At 43.6% G+C, this 20,721-nt stretch overlaps 1 protein-coding gene across 5 annotated transcripts in view; it reads left to right on the top strand.

Annotated features, from left to right (window-relative positions):
• The window catches only part of LOC134345485 (anoctamin-7-like), a 190,418-nt gene that overhangs the window by 68,708 nt on the left and 100,989 nt on the right, over positions 1 to 20,721 (top strand). For 4 of the 5 annotated variants that reach the window (XM_063046213.1, XM_063046214.1, XM_063046215.1 and 1 more), the window contains 6 exons: positions 1,921 to 2,028; positions 9,574 to 9,710; positions 10,402 to 10,459; positions 14,288 to 14,398; positions 18,035 to 18,200; positions 19,024 to 19,114. In XM_063046213.1, coding sequence (XP_062902283.1) covers positions 1,921 to 2,028; positions 9,574 to 9,710; positions 10,402 to 10,459; positions 14,288 to 14,398; positions 18,035 to 18,200; positions 19,024 to 19,114 — 671 coding nt within the window. The remainder of the gene's footprint in view (positions 1 to 1,920; positions 2,029 to 9,573; positions 9,711 to 10,401; positions 10,460 to 14,287; positions 14,399 to 18,034; positions 18,201 to 19,023; positions 19,115 to 20,721) is intronic. The other variant, XM_063046218.1, reaches the window with a different exon arrangement.

Below are 20,721 nucleotides of genomic sequence, written 5' to 3' on the forward strand. Positions count from 1 at the left end.
CCTCCTTTTTAAAAAGTGGGGTTACATTAGCCACCCTCCAATCCTCAGGAACTAATCCAGAATCTAAAGAGTTTTGAAAAATTATCACTAATGCATCAACTATTTCTTGGGCTACTTCCTTAAGCACTCTGGGATACAGACCATCTGGCCCTGGGGATTTATCTGCCTTTAATCCCTTCAATTTACCTAACACCACTTCCCTATTAACATGTATTTCCCTCAGTTCCTCCATCTCACTAGACCCTCTGTCCCCTACTATTTACGGAAGATTATTTACGTCCTCCTTAGTGAAGACAGAACCAAAGTAGTTATTCAATTGGTCTGCCATGTCCTTGTTCCCCATGATCAATTTACCTGTTTCTGACTGTAAGGGACCTACATTTGTCTTAACCAATCTTTTTCTTTTCACATATCTATAAAAGCTTTTACAGTCAGTTTTTATGTTCCCTGCCAGTTTTCTCTCATAATCTTTTTTCCCCTTCCTAATTAAGCCCTTTGTCCTCCTCTGCTGGACTCTAAATTTCTCCCAGTCCTCAGATGAGCCGCTATTTCTGGCTAATTTGTATGTTTCTTCTTTGGAATTGATGTTATCCCTAATTTCCCTTGTCAGCCACGGGTGCACTATCTTCCCTGATTTATTCTTTTGCCAAACTGGGATGAACAATTGTTGCAGTTCATCCATGCAATCTTTAAATGCTTGCCATTGCATATCCACCGTCAACCCTTTAAGTATCATTTGCCAGTCTATCTTAGCTATTTCACATCTCATACCTTCAAAGTTACCCTTCTTTAAGTTCAGAACCTTTGTTTCTGAATTAACTGTGTCACCCTCCATCTTAATGAAGAATTCCACCATATTATGGTCACTCTTACCCAAGGGGCCTCTCACGACAAGATTGCTAATTAACCCTTCCTCATTGCTCAATACCCAGCCTGCTCTCTAGTTGGTTCCTCGACACGTTGGTTCAAAAAACCATCCCGCATACATTCGACGAAATCCTCTTCCTCAACACCTTTACCAATTTGGTTCAACCAATCTATATGTAGATTGAAGTCACCCATTATAACTGCTGTTCCTTTATTGCACACATTTCTAATTTCCTGTTTAATGCCATCCCCAACCTCACTACTACTGTTAGGTGGCCTGTACACAACTCCCACCAGCGTTTTCTGCCCTTAGTGTTATACAGCTCTACCCATATCGATTCCACATCCTCCCGACTAATGTCCTTCCTTTCTATTGCGTTAATCTCCTCTCTAACCAGCAACGCCACCCCACCTCCTTTTCTTTCATGTCTATCCCACTTGTATCAGCATTAAAAAAATGCAACAGCTACTTGCAAAAAGAAATTATTAAACAGATAAAGGGAGAGAGGATATAATTAAGCAAAGAGACTTCCTAAAGATCCAACACATGGGTTGAATGGCCTCTTTCTGTGCTATAAATGCAACGTTTTTTGTGTATAAACCATTGGTTGCAGATTAGTATTGATTTCAGTGGAAGCTAAATAAAGGAAGACATTAAAGTTATTACCAATGTTATTATCTTTTTTACTTATTCCTCTAAGTCAAGATCTAATTTAATAACTTCTACGTTTTGGCCACATGTAGCTAGTGTGAGTTGGGAGTGTAAAGTATTGATTACATGCAAATATTACATTTTGCTGTGAGTACCCTCCATGATATAGCAAAATGTCACAAGGTTTCATCAAGTTTTATCCCAAGGTACAGTGAACAAAGCAGTCAAAGAAACAGGTTTCAGGGAATGGCAAAAGAGAAGAAAATTCCAGGTGGTTGAAGGTATAGTTCTTAGTGATGGAGCAAAGGAAATCAGGGATGGGTTGGCAGATTTCAGTGATTTTCGGAAGCTTGCTGGCCAGAAAAGATGATCTGGTCATTACTTTTTTCTCTTGTCTGTAGTTCGAGAGGCAGAGTGAGAGCTGCGTGACCCACTACATCTTGCTGAATGCTTCGTGGGAAGTGCTGTGTTATCATGCAGAGAATTTGTGCCTACGCACTCCATTGCAGGTAAGTGCTTCATCTTTGGCCTGAGCACAGGCATGGGACTCAATAAAATCTTTCTTTAATCTTTCCTTTCTCTTCTCCAGATAGTAGAATTGACTTTGCTGGTCACTGCCTTGAGCAAAGTAACCCCTCCTCCACCACCCACCCTCACCCACTTGTTCAGTTACCAGGATACAAATGGTAAATTAACAGGGTGGAGAATGGATGAAGAGGCTGATACCCAATGAAAGGTGCTGTGGGTGTGCTGGAGCTTTGTTTGCTGAAGGGTGGATTTTGTGCAGATGAAAGAGGCAGGAGAAGCTACCATGGCTACCAGCTCGTTGGTCAGTGTGAGTTGTTCCCCCACCACTCTCTCTCAACCTGGCAACCCTGAAGAACACATCGCAACACCCAACCAAGCAATCTGTTGATCAGGTGTTGTCCAAGGGTTTGAAGAAAACATTCATGATTTTGGACTCCTCGCCCGCCCTCTCTCCCAGGACCCAGCCACAGAGCTGGATGGTCCAGATGCAGCAAGTTGAGGACGTTTTTCATCAGATGATGGGATGATGCTTTTAATCGTTATGGTATAAACGAGTGAAGTTTCGAATTGAGTGGTGTCACCTTGATACATTGTTGTATCAGACACTGGCATCTGCTGAGGTTGCCTGGCCTTAGTAAAGGATTTCCTGTGCACGCACTACATTGGTAACAAGTATGGATGCTGCTTGTGAAGGGAATGGATCTGGCGAGGTGGACTAGTGAGCTGGGTACTCTAAACAGGAGCAGATACATGTGAAGTACATCGGGAAGCTGAAGCAGAGCGAGTCGGCTTCGCCACCTGCTGTTCTGTGGACTGTGTTGAGTTGTTTCTCTCAGTGGATAACATCAGTGACATCCTGGCAAGGCAAGGAGCCAGGGATCCAAGGGACGAGAGAGGGTATGTTGCTGCTGAAGGTGGACTGGTCACACTTGAGATGTACATTGGTCATCAAGGTCCTGATTCACAGGTCAGAGTTCTGAGCACACCCCGTCAGAGGTTGTTGGGAGCATTCAAGTGAAGCGAGTTGAATGTGGGGTAGCTTTGAGTACACAGAGGTAACCATGGTTCATGGCCCGGTCATGTGAGCATGGTAAATGGGTTCAGCACGAAACCAGCCGTGCCAGACGTGGTAAAGGCATAGGACATATGGGCAGCGTTAGGGATTATTGTGGAGTCACGGAATTGTGTGACTATAGCAGGTATTAATTCAAGTAAGAACTAGTCTTAAGTTCTTAATGTAAATTACAAGCAGTAATTAGTTTGAAGTTAAAAGGTCAGGTCTGCAAACAGCATAGTCTGCAAAGTACAAGCTGCTGGCCCACAGCAAGGGGCTGGCTGCGAAGAGATAGAGTTTGCAAAGTAGAGTGACATAAGATGCTCTTGTCTGCGTCAGCCAAAATGTAAGACGTTATGTCACCCACAAGTTGCAGGAGGCAAATAGCTGGGTGAATGTCAGGAGAAGGAATGGGATGATGAATAGGCAGTTAGCACAGAGCACCCTTGTGGCCATTCGCAGCCATAGTAAAGATACCGTTTTGACCACTGATGTGGGGGATGACCTCCCGGGGGAATGCCAAGGACACCAGGTTACTGGCACTGAGCATGGGTCCATGGTGCAGAAGGTAAAGACAAGGAAGAGGGAAGTGGTAGTGATAGGGAACTCAATATTCAGAGAAACAGACAGGAGATTCTGTGAGAGTGAACGGGACACCTGGATGGTATGTTGTGCCCCAAATATGTTGGACCACAGATTACAATGGGAAATAGAAATAGAAAAGGCGTGTCAAAAGGGCAATGTTATGATAGTCATGGCAGATTTCAACATGCAGGTCGATTGGAAAAATCAGGTTGGTAATGGATCGCAAGAGAGTGAGTTTGTCAAATTCCTACAAGATGGCTTTTTAGAGCAGTTTGTCATTGAGCCTACTAGGGGATCAGCTACACTGGATTGGGTGTTATGTAATGAACTGGAGGTGATTTGGGAGCTTAAGGTAAAAAAACACCCTTAGGACACAGTGAACACAACATGATTTAGTTGAACTTGAAATCTGACAGGGAGAATGTAAAGTCTGAGATAACAGTATTTCAGTGGAGTTAAGGAGATTAAAATTGTATGAGAGAGTAGCTGAGCAAAGTAAATTGGGGGAGATGCTGACAGGGATGAGAGCAGAGCAGCAATGTCATGAGTTTCTGGAAAAATGAGAAAGGTGCTGGATAGTTGGATCCCAAAAACAGAGAAATACTCAAATGGCAAAATAGTTCATCCATGGTTCACAAAGGAAGTCAAAGGTGATGTAAAAGGAAAAGAGAGGGCACACAACAAAGCAAAAATTAGTGGGAAGATAGAGGATTGGGAAGGTTTTAAAACCTACAGAGAGCAACTAAAAGAATCATTGAGGAAAAGATGAAATATGAAAGCAAGCTAGCAGACAATATCAAGGTGGAGTGTACAAGCTTTTTCAAGTATATAAAAAATAGAGAGAAGAGAGTGGATATAGGGCCGCTAGAAAATGGGGCCAGGGAAATAATAACGGGGGACAAGGAGATGGCAGATGAACTAAATGAGTATTTTGCATCATTCTTCACTGTGGAAGACACTAGCAGTGTGCCAGATGTTGAAGGGTGTGAGAGAAGAGAAATGAGTGCAGTTACTATTACAAGGGAGAAGGCGCTCAAAAAACTGAAAGACCTAGGGTACATAAGTCACCCAGACCAGATGAACTGCACCCTAGGGTTCTCAAAGAGGTAGTGGTAGAGATTGTAGATGCATTTGTAATGATCTTTCAAGAATTGTTGGACTCTGGCATGGTTCTGGAGGACTGGAAAATCCTAACCTCAGTGGTTGGGAAGATGTTAGAGTCAATTGTTAAGGATGAGGTTATGGAGTACTTGGTGACACAGGACAAGATAGGACAAAGTCAGCATGGTTTCCTTAAGGGCAAATCTTGCCTGTGTCATGGTCCGGTCCATGAAGTCCACATTCCGATTCACAGTCCGGTCCATCGACCCTTGCTCCAGGTTTTCCTGTCTACCCTGTTTCTGTTCCTGCTGAGCTCTAATTGAGGCAGCTGATTCTCACTGGGACTAGCTGCATAAATACCTTCAGAGACCAGGGTGTGACTGCTGGATTGTTCTTGTCCTTACTCCTTGTATCCCTTCCCCTGCCTTCTGTTTCCTCACCTGAAGCCTTGCCTTGTCTTGCTGGTAACTCTCGCCTCGCCTGAAGTTCTTGTCTCACCTTGCTTTGCCTGAAGCCTTGCCTTGTCTTGCTGGTAACTCTCGCCTCGTTTCGCCTGAAGTCTTGTCTTGGAGCCACCCTGAACCTAGCTCCCTATCTGTCCCTTGCCTCCGTCGGGTAAACCAGGCCAGATTGCCGTTACCCTGCAGTGGGTCCTGTCCCTTCCTGTCCCTTGCCTCTGTCAGGTAAGTCAAGCCAGATTGCCATTACCCTGTGGCTGGTTCTGTCCCTTCCTGTTCCCCGCCTCCATTGGGTGGAGATCCGCGTCCTGCCCAGGTGATCCGCACCCCACCCAGGAGTACCGCGCCCTGCCCAGGAGGAACTTCAAGACCTCAAGCCTCGCCCCAAGCCAAGCTTCAAGATCCAAGCCTCGCCTCAAGTCTCTGGTCTCCAGCCTCGCCTCAAGTCTCTAGTCTCCAGCCTCGCCTCCAGTCTCTGGTCTCCAGCCTCGCCTCCAGTCTCTGGTCTCCAGCCTCGCCTCCAGTCTCTGGTCTCCAGCCTTGCCTCCAGTCTCTGGTCTCAAGCCTTGCCTCAAGTCTCTGGTCTCCATCCTCGCCTCAAGTCTCTGGTCTCCATCCTCGCCTCAAGTCTCTGGTCTTCAGCCTCGCCCTGCCTGCCAGCCAAGTCACGTCCTTGCCTAATTCTGGGGCCCGAGCCAGAGGCAAGACCCAGGTTCTGGGTCCTCGTCCAGTCTCTGGCTTGGAGTTCTCTTGTCCAGTCCTGTTCCGGGTTCCTGGTTTTCGTGTCCATGACCTAGCCCTCACCCTGTATCCTAGTCCTGTCCCTAGTACTTCAGTGTCTGTGTCTTGCACTTGGGTCCATTCCCAGCCACCTCCCTATGACAGCCTGATGTACCTGTTGGAATTCTTTGAGGAGATTACAAGTAGGATTGATAAAGGGGATGCAGTGGATGTTGTATATTTGGACTTTCAGATGACCTTTGACATGGTGCCACACATGAGGCTGCTTACCAAGTTAAGAGCCTATGGTATTACAGGAAAGTTACTAACATGGTTAGAGCACTGGCTAATTGATAGGAGGCAGCGAGTGGGAATGAAAGGATCCTTTTCTGGTTAGCTGCCGGTGACTAGTGGTGCTCCACAGGGTTCGGTGTTGGGACTGCTTTTTACGCTGTATATCAATGATTTAGACTATGGAATAGATAGCTTTGTTGTCAAATTTGCAGATGATATGAAGATTGGTAGAGGGGCAGGTAGTGTTGAGGAAATAGGTAGGCTGCAGAAGGACTTGGATAGATTAGGAGAATGGGCAAGAAAGTGACAAATTAAATACAATGTTGGAAAATGCATGATCATGCACTTTGGTAGGAGAAGTAAATGAGCAGACTATTTTCTAAATGGGGAGAAAATCCAAAAATCTGAGATGCAGAGGGACTAGAGAGTGCTTGTGCAGAACAACCAAAGGTTAATTTGGAGGTAGAATCAGAGGTGAGGAAGGCAAATGCCATGTTAGCATTCATTTCAAGGGGTCTAGAATACAAGAGCAGGGATGGGATGCTGAGGCTTTATAAGGCACTGGTGAGACCTCACCTTGAGTATTGTGAACAGTTTTGGGCTCTTTATCCAAGAAAAGATGTGTTGGCATTGGAGAGAGTTCAGATGAGGTTCACAGAGATGATTCTGGTAATGAAGTGTTATCATATGAGAAACGTTTGAAAGCTCTGGGTCTGTACTTGCTGGAATTTAGAAGGATGGGGAGACGGGGATCTCATTGAAACCTTTCGAAAGTTGAAGGGCCGAGACAGAGTAGATGTGGAAAGGATGTTTCCCACGGTGGGGGTGTCTAGGACAAGAGGGCACAGCCTCAGGATAGAAGGGCATCCGATTAAAACATAGATGCGAAGAAATTTCTTTAGCCAGAGGGTGGTGAATTTGTGGAATTTGTTACTGCAGGCAGCTGTGGAGGCCAGGTCATTGGGTGTATTAGAGATAGCTTTTGATTGGCCACATCTTCAAAGTTTACAGAGAGAAGGTGGGGGAAGGGGGCTGAAGAGGGAAAAAAAGGATCAGTTATGATTGAATGGCAGAGCAGACTCGATGGGCCAAATGGCCTAATTCTGCTCCTTTGTTTTATGTTAATTGGCCTGCATTAAATCATGCAACGTGAGCTGAATTATTTTCATCATTGTGACTGAGTTCAAGGAAGCTTGCATACTAGACTGATTTTGTCACTTAGCACATCAAACATGGTCACGTATATCGTTGATCAATCAGTAGTTGGGATATTTGTGTACTCAGTTGGCTCTCACAACATTAATTTTGGGTGTCTGGGATCTCTATTCCCAGAAGCTTCCAGATCATGTTCAAACAAAGGTGTTTGAACATGCAGAGGTGTCTTCCACTGTAGATATGCAAGTCAAAGGAAGCATTGTAAGTCCAAAATATTGAAATAATGTCATTGTAACTATTGAAATTGTATTAAACTATAAAAATGTGATGCACGTTGAGCTTGGGAGACTTTACAGAGAGCGTCTCCAGGCGATGATGAATCAAGGCCCTTATATCACCAGCTTTCGAGTCTCTCCAGTGACTCTCATCACAGTCACAGCAAGCAAATAAAAAAATGGAAACATTGCTCTGAATGCTGAGGGAGATGCTTAGATTCAGAATACTCATTTGAAATGGCCCAGTATTACCATTACCATAGGAAGGGGCATATTCCACAGTCCTGAAGAAGCTAGCATCAGATACAGAAGGTGATTCCCATAAACAGTATCTTGGATATATCTGTGGACCCACTTGGATACTGTGCAAAAAGTGGAGTCACGTGATAGAGAAGATGATATGGGAATTTATTGCACATGTGAGTAGAACATAGTTGTTCTGCAATAGGACAAGATGTATATATGGAATGTTTCCACCATCTGCTGAGAGCCAGACCTAGATAGATTTATACACCTATTGGGGAGACTCCTTGAAAGCCATGGACAATTGACTGCTGGATCTCCAACAGGGACTTCTTTCAAGTTCCCAGTTAAAGTCCTGAGGCATGAAATATACCAGTGATCTTGGGAGTGGGTGGATTTAGTGCACAGATTGAGGTACTGTGATTTTGAAAAGTCACTCGCTGCCTGTGACACTGCAGGGAAGCAAAAGTCATTCACACTCTGGACCACAGTAACTCTTACCGATCAAGTGGGCTGAGAGACGGGTGTAATTCTACAGCCAGCAGACACTGGCTGAGCAGATTTGCAGGGATCAGTTCAGCAAGTTGCTGGCAGGAAACGGAGAGTCAGTGGTTGCAATGAAGCTATGAAAGCAAATGATAGAATCAATGGAAACAGGCCCTTTGGCTACCAAGTCCACACTGACCATCAGCCGTCCATTTATAATAATCATATATTAATTCCATTTCATCCTCCCCATTCCCAGCAACTCATTTGAAATTCTACCACTCTATGGGAAATTAACCTACTGACCCACATGTCTTTGGGCTATGAGAGGAAACTGGAGTGCTCTGGGAGACGTGTTCATAGGAACAACTTACAAAATCCACAGCAACTGAAGTCTGGGTTAAAGCCAGGTCTCTGGCATTCTGAGACAGCACCGTTGTGCCCTCTTAACTTGGAGTCATCAGTGCACTGGGATATGTAGCTCTCTATTCGTTCAGTCAAGGCATTCACAAATTTATCCTTAGGCTGAGGAGTCAGAACAGATGACCATAGCCCCAGCAGAGGAATGTAATGAATGAGGAGTAAACAAAGGTCAAATACAGAAAGATGCAGGCATGAGGGCCACAATTTGAGAGGCACTGCTACTGGAACACTGATCTGCACATTTGCTTCAAAGAGAGTGAAAGGATGTATGTTGGAAAGGCAGAGAGAGACAAATGCATAAAGACTGTAAACTCAACGTTCATAACAGGACAATGGGAAGATGTGAATTTTTAATATAAGTGAACAGCCCTGTGACCCTAAACTAAATGGGTTGAATTGCCTAGTTGGGCTTGGAGGTAGGGACTGCAATGTCTGGGCTAATCTGCGTGGTTCTGAATTAGACTACAAGTTCCTAGCTATGGTTTTACTTGTTATCCTAATGCTAAACTAAAAGTACACTTTAGTAACAGACGTGTTGTGGCTTGTAAGAAATCAGGTGCACAAAATGTTGGCCAGTCTTGGATGACAACAATAGACCATCCGATGAGCTTCACCAACTGAACAGTCAGAATCAGACTGCTTAGATACCCTGGTTGATCTGTTCGAACTGGGGCCATGTTCAAATCGCTGAAAAGGCCTTGGGTTTAATGGCTGTTATGTTATCTCTTTCAGCTATCAGAAAATTGTAGCTCCAATTGGTCACAGGAACTCCTGTCGAAGCTGAATATCTGCAATATCATGTACCAAGATGTTCCTAATGCTCCGCCAGAATATTACACCTGTCAGTTTAGACTCTCCAAGCTGGAAAGGTTGGTATTGTGCTGCCAATGGGATGGATGTCATGAACTTGGAAAAGGTGCAGAAAAGATTCAGAATGATATTACCAGGACAGGGCACAGACTGGATATGCTGGGAGACTAAAATTAGAGGAGATAGACTTGAGGAGAGAGGGAGAAGATTTAAAAGGAACCTGTGAGGAAGGTTTTTTTCTCTCTCATGGAAAGCTGTGGGTATATGCAATGAGCTGACAGTGGAAGCTGTAGAAATGAGCCCAATTACAACATGGATAGAAACGGGAATGTGGGACAAACAAAGATAAATGAGACTAGCTGGGACAGGCATTTAGGTTAGCATGGACATGGGCCCAATGGGCTTGTTTACAATACTACACTGAAAAAATCCTGGGGTTCTATTACCCAGCCCTTGGGATCATCTGAAAAAAACCCACCTCTTTAACCAAGTTAATGGCCAATTGTGTGAATGCCTCTTTATATGATGTGTCAAATCTCACTCCTCGTCCTTCTCAGCACTAAATAGAAATATAAAAATTGGGTATTTGCATAGTGTGATTGTACGATTGGTTAATTTCATTCTTGTTTATGGTGTGATGCTGCTGCTCCTGTATTTTTTTTTGGGATTGTTCACCTGAGCAGGTTTTATACCTTTGAAATACTGGAGGAAAACTAAATGTCTGTATTCAGAAGCTTATTTTCTGTGCAGGTACTTAAATAGAAACAATAAAGAAGACTTCTTCTCTAACACACAAAGGCACGAAATAGTAAGTATTGAAGCCTCAGCAACATTTCCCGCTTGAATCGGGCATTCCATACTTTGGCCACTGACTTCGCAAGTTTGGCAAGTTCCCACCTATATTTCTTTGAACCTTCCTCCATCTGATTATGAAAAGTATTTTCCTGGGCACATGGTTGCTATGTAAAAAAGAAGATTGAATTTCTGTCTGCGATTAGTATCGAGGGAGTCACTCTGCTATGCTGAAGCCGATCATAAAAGTTAAATTAGAAATAAAAATATAAAATGCAGGAAGTGCTGAGCATCTGTGCAGAGAGGATGAAGGAGGCAATTCAAAGGCCCCTCATCAGAGTTGGGGAAAAGTGTGAGTTAGGACAAGGCATGGGAAATTGCTAGCTGGACAGAAAGTAGCAATTCAAATGGCAGGTGAGGTTCCAAGAGGATCTATGATCTTTACAATTCTTATAAATGATTTACATTTTGGTAAATTGGTTTATTATTCTCACATGTACTGAGATACAGTAGGAAAAAAATCTGTTTTGCATGCCATCCATACTGATCATTTCATCATATTGGTACTTTGAGGCAGTACAAGTGAACAATTATAACAGAATGCAGAGTCTGGAACAAAGGACATGAAAACACAGTACAGGCCCTTCGGCTCACAACATTGTGTTGATTCTTTAACCTACTCAAATATTAATCCAACCCTTCCCTCTTACAAAGCCTTCCATTTTTCTTTCATGCATGCACCTATCTGAGAGACTCTTAAGTGTATCTGCTTCTACCACCACTCCGGCAGTGCTATCGGTGCGCTTACAACTCTTTGTAAAACAAACAAGCACCCACCTCTAGTATTCCCCTTGTACTTCCCTCCAATCACCTTAAAAGTTTGTCGTCTTCCTATTAACCATTGCTGCCTTGGGGAAAAGGTGCTGGCTGTTTACCCTATCTATGGCTCTTATCATTTTATACCCCTCCATCAAGTCAACTCTCATCTTTCTTCTCTCCAAAGAGGGTGAAAAAGCTCCAGCTTGCTCAACCTTTCCTCATAAGGCATGCTCTCTAATCCAGGCACCATCCTCTGCACCCTCTCTAAATCTCCCAGAACGAACACAGTATTCCAGATATCGTCTAACCAGAGTTTTATATTATTGCAACATTACCTTACAACTCTTGAACTTGATCACCCAACTAATGAAGGCTAATACACCATAACCACCTTAACCACACCATCAACTTGCGCCGCAGATCTGAGGGATCTACCAACGTGAACCACGAGATCCTCTTCTTCCACACTGCTAAGAATCCTGCCATGAACCTTGATCTCTGCCTTCAGGTATGACCTTGCAAATTATATCATTTCGTACTTCTGTGGATTTAACTACATTTGCAACTTCTTAGCCCAGCTCTGCATCCTGTTAATGTCCCATTGTAACCTTCTACATTCTCCACAACATCACCAGTCTTCGTGTCATCCGCAGACTTACTAAACCACCCTTCCAGTTCCTCTTTCAAATCTTCTATGAAAGTACAAAAAGCAGAGGTTCCAGAACAAATCCCGGTGGAACATCACTAGTCACCGATCTCCGTTCAGAATGTGCTCCATCTGTTATCGGCCTCTGCCTTCTGTGTGCAAGTCAATTCTGGATCCACACAGCCAGGTTTCCCTGGATTCTATGTCTCCTGACTTTCTGAATGAGTGTACCATGGGGCAAAAAGGTGTAAAGCTTTGTCAGGAGTCCATCTGATTGTACTAGAAGTCCACCTTATCATATAAGATTTGCTTGGATTTTGGTGTTGTGTAGAAAATTTCAAACTCCAGGGATGACAAAAGGAGAGTTTGAGAAAGGAGAAGATACTCATGGGGACAAAACCATAGTAACCCTGGCCTCATCCTATCAGACTCTCATATTCGGCCCTCAATCACTCCCTCTGCAGCATAAAATTCACTTGCTGATTGCCTTTCCCACTTCTTTTGAAAGCTCTTTGGCCTGAAAAGTTAACTCTGTTTCTTGCTCCACAGCCACTGCCTCAACTGCTGAGTGTTTCCAGCATTTTATATTTTTTTATTCCTAATTTAAACCAGCTGTCTTTTAATAAAAAATTTCCACTTAGAGTGAAGGAGCAGAGATACAGGCCATTTGGCTCAAAAGGTCAATGCTAACCACCGTGCCATCCAGCTGGTCCCAATTTCCTCCGTTTGACACTCTAATCCCCACCCTTCCATGTACCTATCCAAATGTGTCGTAATATTATTATGCTACCTGCTCCAAAAACATCTTCTGGAAGTGCATTCCATATACTCATCACCCCTGAATGTAAATGTTGCCCCTATGTCACTTTTAACTCTTTTTCTCTCTCACCCTAAGCCCATGTTCCCTAGTTTTGAACTCCCTAGTCTAGCCTAGCCAACCTCTCCCTGTAACTCAGCCCTCTTTGGAAATCTTTTCTGCACTCTTTCCAGTTTAACTTCATCCTTCGTATAATTATGACCAAAACTGTATGCAGCTCTCCAATGACTTATACAGCCGCCACATCATGTCTCAAAGCTTAGAATCAACATCAAGTCCCAAAGCCTAGAATCAACGTCATGTCCCAAAGCCAAGAATCGACATCGTGTCCCAAAGCCAAGAATCGACATCGTGTCCCAAAGCCAAGAATCGACGTCATGTCCCAAAGACAAGAATTGACGTCATGTCCCAAAGACAAGAATCGACGTCATGTCCCAAAGCCAAGAATTGACGTCATGTCCCAAAGCCTAGAATCGACGTCATGTCCCAAAGCCAAGAATCGACGCCATGTCCCAAAGCCAAGAATCGACGCCATGTCCCAAAGCCTAGAATCGACGTCATGTCCCAAAGCCAAGAATCGACGTCATGTCCCAAAGCCTAGAATCGACGTCATGTCCCAAAGCCAAGAATCGACGTCATGTCCCAAAGCCTAGAATCGACGTCATGTCCCAATGCCTAGAATCGACGTCACGTCCCAAAGCCTAGAATCGACGTCACGTCCCAAAGCCAAGAATCGACGTCACGTCCCAAAGCCTAGAATCGACGTCACGTCCCAAAGCCTAGAATCGACGTCACGTCCCAAAGCCAAGAATCGACGTCACGTCCCAAAGCCAAGAATCGACGCCATGTCCCAAAGCCAAGAATCGACGCCATGTCCCAAAGCCAAGAATCGACGTCATGTCCCAATGCCTAGAATCGACGTCATGTCCCAAAGCCAAGAATCGACGTCATGTCCCAAAGCTTAGAATCAACATGTCTCAAAGCCTAGAATCAGCGCCCTGACTGATCAAGGGCTGCATGCTGAATGACCTTTGCACCCCCGTCTACCTGTGACACCATCTTCAATGAACTATGTACTTATACACCTAAGTACCTGTATTCCATTACACTCTATAAGCTGGTTTGACTTCCAAAGAGTAATACTTCACACTTCGTCATACTGAAATCCGCTTGCTACTCCTTGACCCACTTCCCCCTCGTCATCTATAATAAACTTCTTCACTTTCAACACCACCTCCTAATTTCATGTTATCAGCACGCTTACTAATCAAGCCTTGTGCATTCACATCCAGATCATTTATGTAAGGAATAACAAGAGTCCTCACCCTGAATGCTGCAGTATACCTCTAGTCACCATCCTCATTTCTGAGAAACAACCTTAATGTTAATATCAAACTTGTAATATGAATCTAAATATTAAATGTTACTTTAATTTGACATTTTATGTCTAATTCTTAATAATAGTGGCTATGAGCCTTCCCTCTATTTAACATTTATTTGTCCTTTGTAGGTTGTGATTTCTATATAGATTCTGATGTTTGCCTCACTTTTCTCTTGGACAGGTTTATCAGATATTAGAAAACACCGTTTATGGAGTTCAGCGGAAGTCCCAGATTGGTATTGAAAATCTCCTAAGTGAACAAGTGTTTTCAGCTGCATTCCCCCTTCATGATGTAAGTACTAAACTTTGTTCACATACCAGAACTCTCAAACTCAGCGATGTTTTCTGATGCAAGTTAGCTGAGTTCAAACTGGGAAGACAGAAGTCAAAACAAGGACTTCAACAGCATTGCAACGCTGAGTACAAAGATCAAAATAATTTCAATGAAGTTAAGTGAGTGGTCTTGCATTTTGAGACTATGCTGAGTTTAAGTATAGAAAAGGAAGGAAAGTTATAAGTATCAAGGCAAGAAGATGCAATTAAAAATGTCAGTGCAGGTTAGTACAGAACATAAAAATAGATTCATTTCAGGTGGAAACAGTTTAACACAGAAAAATTGTGCTTAGACTTGAATAGAATAATTCTTTGACCACACTCAAGTACTATGATGTCAGGCGATACCAGAACAGGCTGGGTGGCTCACAGTGAGAAGGTTATAGCTGCAGGAAGGTTTCAGTAGTCAGCTGGACAAAAAGAAGTGGCAAATTGTATGGAGTCTGGAAGGAAATGTGGTCGTGGGGAGGGCCGATGCCCAATAATTTGGGAACTGGAGTATAGAAGAGCTGTGGGACTGTGGGCTGCACATTGACTGCTCGAGGGTGAAAGTTATTTAATTATCCTCCCACTACAGTCACATCATTACCTTTGTCAATTTAATCCACTTGTTTGGATTGTGTGGGCCAATTGCATACCAGCTTGTTCTACTAACCTGTACTAGCAACACGTATTAGCCTTGCTGTCTGTACTGACTTCTACTTACCATTACCATCTGTGCCAACTTGTTTTGGGCTGTATAGCAGTAATTTATAATGCTCAGTACCGTGCTGACCCGCGCAGGCCCGAATCAGGCTGCACTGATTTAACATTCACTTGGACAGCAGCTACAGGAGGAAACTAAAAATGTGCTGGAGACATTGGTCAGAGCTTGAGGTTTAAGAGCAGAGAGAACACAGTGGTTTTTTTATAGCTGTGGAGCTGCGTTCCATTCACAACACACAGAATGACTACATTAAGAAGGTACAGAGATGATTTAGAAGGGTACTTTCTGGTCAGGGTTATCCCATTTTAAAAAGAGAACATGTTGAAAATGCTTAGCAGGTCAAGCAGCATCTCTGAGGGCATGAAACAGGGTCATTTATTTTGTCACTGATCCTTCAGACCTGACCAGTTAGCTGCTTGGCAAAGGGAACCCACCTGCAGTGATGAGTTGGGGAAGGCGGGGAAAGTGAGAGTACAGGAGAAAGAAAAATAGATAGAATAAAATCATCAGAATAATGGGGGGGAAAGGAAAGAGTTTTAAAAAGGCAGAGGGCATGCATTGAAGATGAGAGGGGGTAGGTTCAAAGGGAATGTGAGGGGAAAGCTTTTTAATCAGAGAGTGGTAGATGCCTGGTATGGTGATGAGGCAAATACATTAGAGGCTTTTCTGAGATGTTTAGATAGGCAAATGAATATGGGGTAGATGGAGGGATATGGATGTGGTGTAGGTAGGTAGAATTAGTTTTTGTTATTTACTCTTTAGCTGGTTCTGCACAACATTGTGGGCCTGGTCCTGTGCTGTATGTCTCTGTCTATGCTGGAGAAACCAAGGAATGCCTGAGAACAAAAAAGGAAGAGAAATGACTAGATTTGGGATGGCTTCTGGAAGGTTAACATTATTCTGTTGGAGCCTTGCTTGGTGGAAGGGGGATTGGATGAAGCAGTGTTGAGATCCTTTGTACCCTTGCTAATTTTCCACCCTTTAAAGTGAATGGTGAGAAACTGATCGTGAGTTGTAGTCTGTGGCTGCACCCTTGCTCTGGTGGAGGGGTTATGTTGTCAGACAGGACAGAAAGCCTCTGGCTGGAGACTTCAGTCAAGGCGATGGAAACGAGAACAGCTTGATGGAAGAGCTTGGGAAGGATATGGCTGATAAACTCTAACCAGTGCCAGTGGTTGGGAAGATGTTGGAATTTATTGTTAAGGATTTTGGAATACTTGAGGTTTCACATGATAAAGTAGGCCGAAGTCAACGTGGTTTCCTTAAAGGAAAATCTTGCCTGACAAACCTGTTGGAATTCTTTGAGGAAATGACATTCAGGAGTGTCAGTGGATTTTCCGAAGGCCTTTGACAAGATACCACATGTGTGGCTGTTCAACAAGGTAAGAGTCCATAATACTACAGGAAGTACAGTAGCATGGATAGAAGATTGGCTGGCTGGCAGGAGGCAAAGAGTGGGAATAAAGGGGACTTCTTCTGGTTGGCTGCCAGTGACTAGTGGTGTTCCAGAGGGGTTCAGTGTTAGGACTGCTTCTTTTCACATTATACTGTAGGTCAATGATTTGGCCGACAGAATTGATGGCTTTATGGTCCAATTTGCAGACAATAGAAAGATAGGTGGAAGGACAGGTAGTGTTGAGGAAACAGGAAGTCTGCAGGGGGACCTGGACAGATTGGGAGAATGGAAAATAATGTGGCAGATGGAATATAGTATAAGGAAGTCTATGGTCGTGCACTTTGGTAGAAAGAATAAAGGAAAAGACTATTTTCTAAAAGGGGAGAAAACTCAGAAATCAGAGGTTCAAAGGGACTTTGGAGTCCTCATGCAGAATTTCCTAAAGGTAACTTGGTTTCAGCACCTAAGTTACAGAGAAAGGTTGAACAGTTAGGTTTTTATTCTTTGGAGGATAGAAGGTTGAGGGGGGACTTGATAGAGGTGTTTAAAATTATGAGGGGGATAAATAGAGTTGATGTGGATAGGTTTTTCCATTGAGAGTCGGGGAGATTCAAACAAGAGGACATGAGTTGGGAGTTAGAGGACAAAAGTTTAGGGGTAACACGAGGGGGAACTTCTTTACTCAGAGAGTGGTAGCTGTGTGGAACGAGCTTCCAGCAGAAGTGGTTGAGGCAGGTTCGATTTTGTCATTTAAAAAAAAATGGATAGGTATATGGATGGGAAAGGAGTGGAGGGTTATGGGCTGAGTGCAGGTCGGTGGGACTAGGTGAGAGTAAGCTCTCGGCACGGACTAGAAGATCCGAGATGGCCTGTTGCCGTGCTGTAATTGTTATATGGTTATATAACTTGCAAGTTGAGTCAGTGGTAAGGAAGGCAAATGGAATGTTTTGAAGTAATTTTGAATTCATTTTGAAAGGACTAGGATATAAAAACAAGGGTATAATGCCGAAGTTTTATAAGGCATTGGTCAGCCAACAGCTGGAGTATTGTAAGCAATTTTGAGCCCCTTAGAAGAGGTGTGCTGGCATGGGAGAGTCTATAGGAGGTTCATGAGAATGATCCCAGGAATGAAAGGGTTACCTTATGAGGGTTTGATAGCTCTGGGCCTGTACTCGTTGGAGGGATGAGGAGGGATCTCATTGAAACCTATTGAATATTAAAAGGCCGAGGTAGAGTGGATGTTGAGAGTTGGGGAGTCTTAGGCAGTTGTGGGGGCCATATCATTGGGTATATTTAAAGCTGAGGTTGATAAGTACTTGCTTAGTAATGGTGTCAAAGGTTATGTGGAGAAGGCAGGAGAATGGGGTTGAGAGGAATAATAATTCAGAGGGATCATTGTGGAGCAGACTTGATGAGCCAAATGGCCTAATCCTGCTCCTATATCTTACTGTCCAGAGGCATCACACTAAGACTTGTGACTGGCTTTTCCACAGGGTCCATACAAATCCCCAACACGTGACCTGTGCCCTGAGAACCTCAGCAACCGACAGATACTGTACAAGTACTGGGCTTGTTGGAGCAAGTGGTGTAAATACCAGCCGCTGGACCACATCCGCAAATACTTTGGAGAGAAGATTGCCTTTTACTTTGCATGGATTGGTAGGAATCTCTCCGGATATCTTGGCTTGCCCTCTCTCAATCACCTCAACTGGAAGAAAGGAGACATGATCTGGACCCAATAACTAACTCCTGTCAGCAGCTCACACCCTCAAATATCCAGCCAATTCTCCCATAGTTTACTTCCATCCCATCTGCCCCCCACTTTTTTCCCTGTAAAAAACTATTATTTACGCTAACTCAATCCAAATCCCTTTAGTTGCCTTAATTAAGCAGCTCCTGGGTAGGTTGAATATACTTCCGCTTTTGAAGTGTTGTGGCTGTCAAACCATGGGTGTTTCACTTGTCAGTGCTGAGCAAGTTCATTCTAATTATGGTGCTGCAGTTGGTATTAAGCTTTTGAATTAATGTTATGACAGTCCTGAGGTTTCCATTATACCTGTCCTGTGGCCTTGTCTTACCGAATGTACCCTCCTGTTGGCTCTGAAGGATCCTATGTATCCATCCAGTCAGTCACATTATGGTATATTTATTTATTTATTGAGGCCCTTCCAGCCCTTTGAGCCTTGCCGCCTGTCAATCCCCCGATTTAACCCTAGCCAAATCATAGGACAATTTACAATGACTAATTAATCTACCAACTGGTCCATCTTTGGACTGTGGGTGGAAACAGGAGCATCCGGAGGAAACCCTTGCGGTCACAGGGAGAACGTACAAACTCCTTACAGGCTTCCCGGTTATTTGTTAGGCCTATCCTATTTGCTCTGAATATCTATTATCTTTGACAACTTTGCCCCAAAGACTCAAATATTTTTGTCCCATTTACTCGCTTGAAACTGATGTGTTAACTTGTCTTCCTCTCCAGGGTTTTACACAGGGTGGCTGTTGCCAGCAGCAGTTGTCGGAATCCTTGTTCTCATTGCTGGGTTCTTCATGTTGATAGATGACACTCCCTCGTAAGTGCTCTATAAAATCAGTAAAATGAGGAATCAAACACTCCAAATATAGAACGCTGGGGTCTAAATCAAAGCACGTTTAAATGCAGCCACAGGTCCTCCATGGGTTATGGACACCCTGTGTTTGGGAGATTGGTGGGACAGATGTGGGTTGATTTTCTGGTTGCTGGGGTCTGCAGGCATCTTCTGCTGGATGGGAATGGGGCATTTCTATAAGCCTTCTCTTCCTCCAGAGCTGCAACGATCAGGGATAGTCACGGTGTTACAGCCTGATTACAGTTACATTGTAAAGGGGTTCAGTCTAAACATGCGCACAGTGACAATACAGTTTGTTTATAGACACACAATATAATTATAATAGCATTATAATTATAGTTAAATGAGTATGTTTTGAATATGCATACTACATGGCCACACAGTCTATACATGCCTTATAGATTGTCTGCATATAGACACAGTAAGCCATACACATACTGTATAGTAATGTAGATTAAACAGAGGCATAGTGTGTTCTTGTTAGGCATTCCTTAGGATCTAGAATGATTTGCTTCCACTCCATCTCTGTGGGGTTTGAGGTAACTGGTAAAGTTAATGTGGGATCTGCAGCCTCTGCTGCAGATAGGTTAGGCTTTGGTAAATTGGATGAGGGGTGGGAAATTTCTCTTCACTGCCTTTGCTGGGTCCCTGTGTGCTCTCATTGTTGAGATTCTATAATGTGATCTGTACCCTCCCTGATTCTCCACTTTGATCAGTTGTGGGTCAAGTTTTGGTGAAAATGTAACAATAGATTAATAAGCTTTCCTCAGGCTTCCAGCTGCGTACAGGTATCAATTTTAACTGACGTTTTGATAAGAAACTCCACCATCTTTGAACCTTTGAAATGTTGGTTACAATTGATACAGTATCTGCACCCGGCTGGAAGCCCGAGAACAATGTATTCATTAGATACGCCGGGAAAGCACTAGATCCTTTTTTTAAATGTAACAGTAGGTTTTGAGATCATTCATAAAGCATTTCCCTGTCCTCCAGGTAATTGTAATTTCATTACATAATGCAGAATCTGAATTTGTGTGTCACAGTGAATTTGTGGTAGATGTAGCATAAATATTATTTGTTTTGTGTCACTGTGGTCACATGTCAAGTCAAATTTATCATGTACACAAGTACTGTGAGGTACTACACAATGAAAACGTGTGCAATAGCATCACAGGCATGTGGGTACAAATAGTACACAACATATAAATTATACATAAAATTATAATGTACAGTGGAAAAAAGTGTCTTCAAAAGCCTTTCTTTTAAACCTTAGTGCAAAAAAAAAAGAGAAAGACACCAAAGACAAGTCAATGGTCTGTTACTATTTAAATATGTTCGACATAATCATGTCATAAGGGGGGTGGCTGGGGACGGACCCAAGTGCAAGACACAGACACTGAAGTACTAGAGACAGGACTAGGATACAGGGCGAGGGCAAGGACATGGACAGGAAAACCAGGAACAGGACTGAACAAGAGAGCTGGGAGCTTGGGCTTGGACTCTGAGCCAGAGGCTGGACAAGGACCCAGTACCTGGGTCTTGCCTCTGACTCGGACCCCAGAACTAGGCAA

The sequence above is a fragment of the Mobula hypostoma genome, chromosome 4, assembly GCF_963921235.1.
Source record: "Mobula hypostoma chromosome 4, sMobHyp1.1, whole genome shotgun sequence".
Taxonomy (NCBI): Eukaryota; Metazoa; Chordata; class Chondrichthyes; order Myliobatiformes; family Myliobatidae; genus Mobula; species Mobula hypostoma.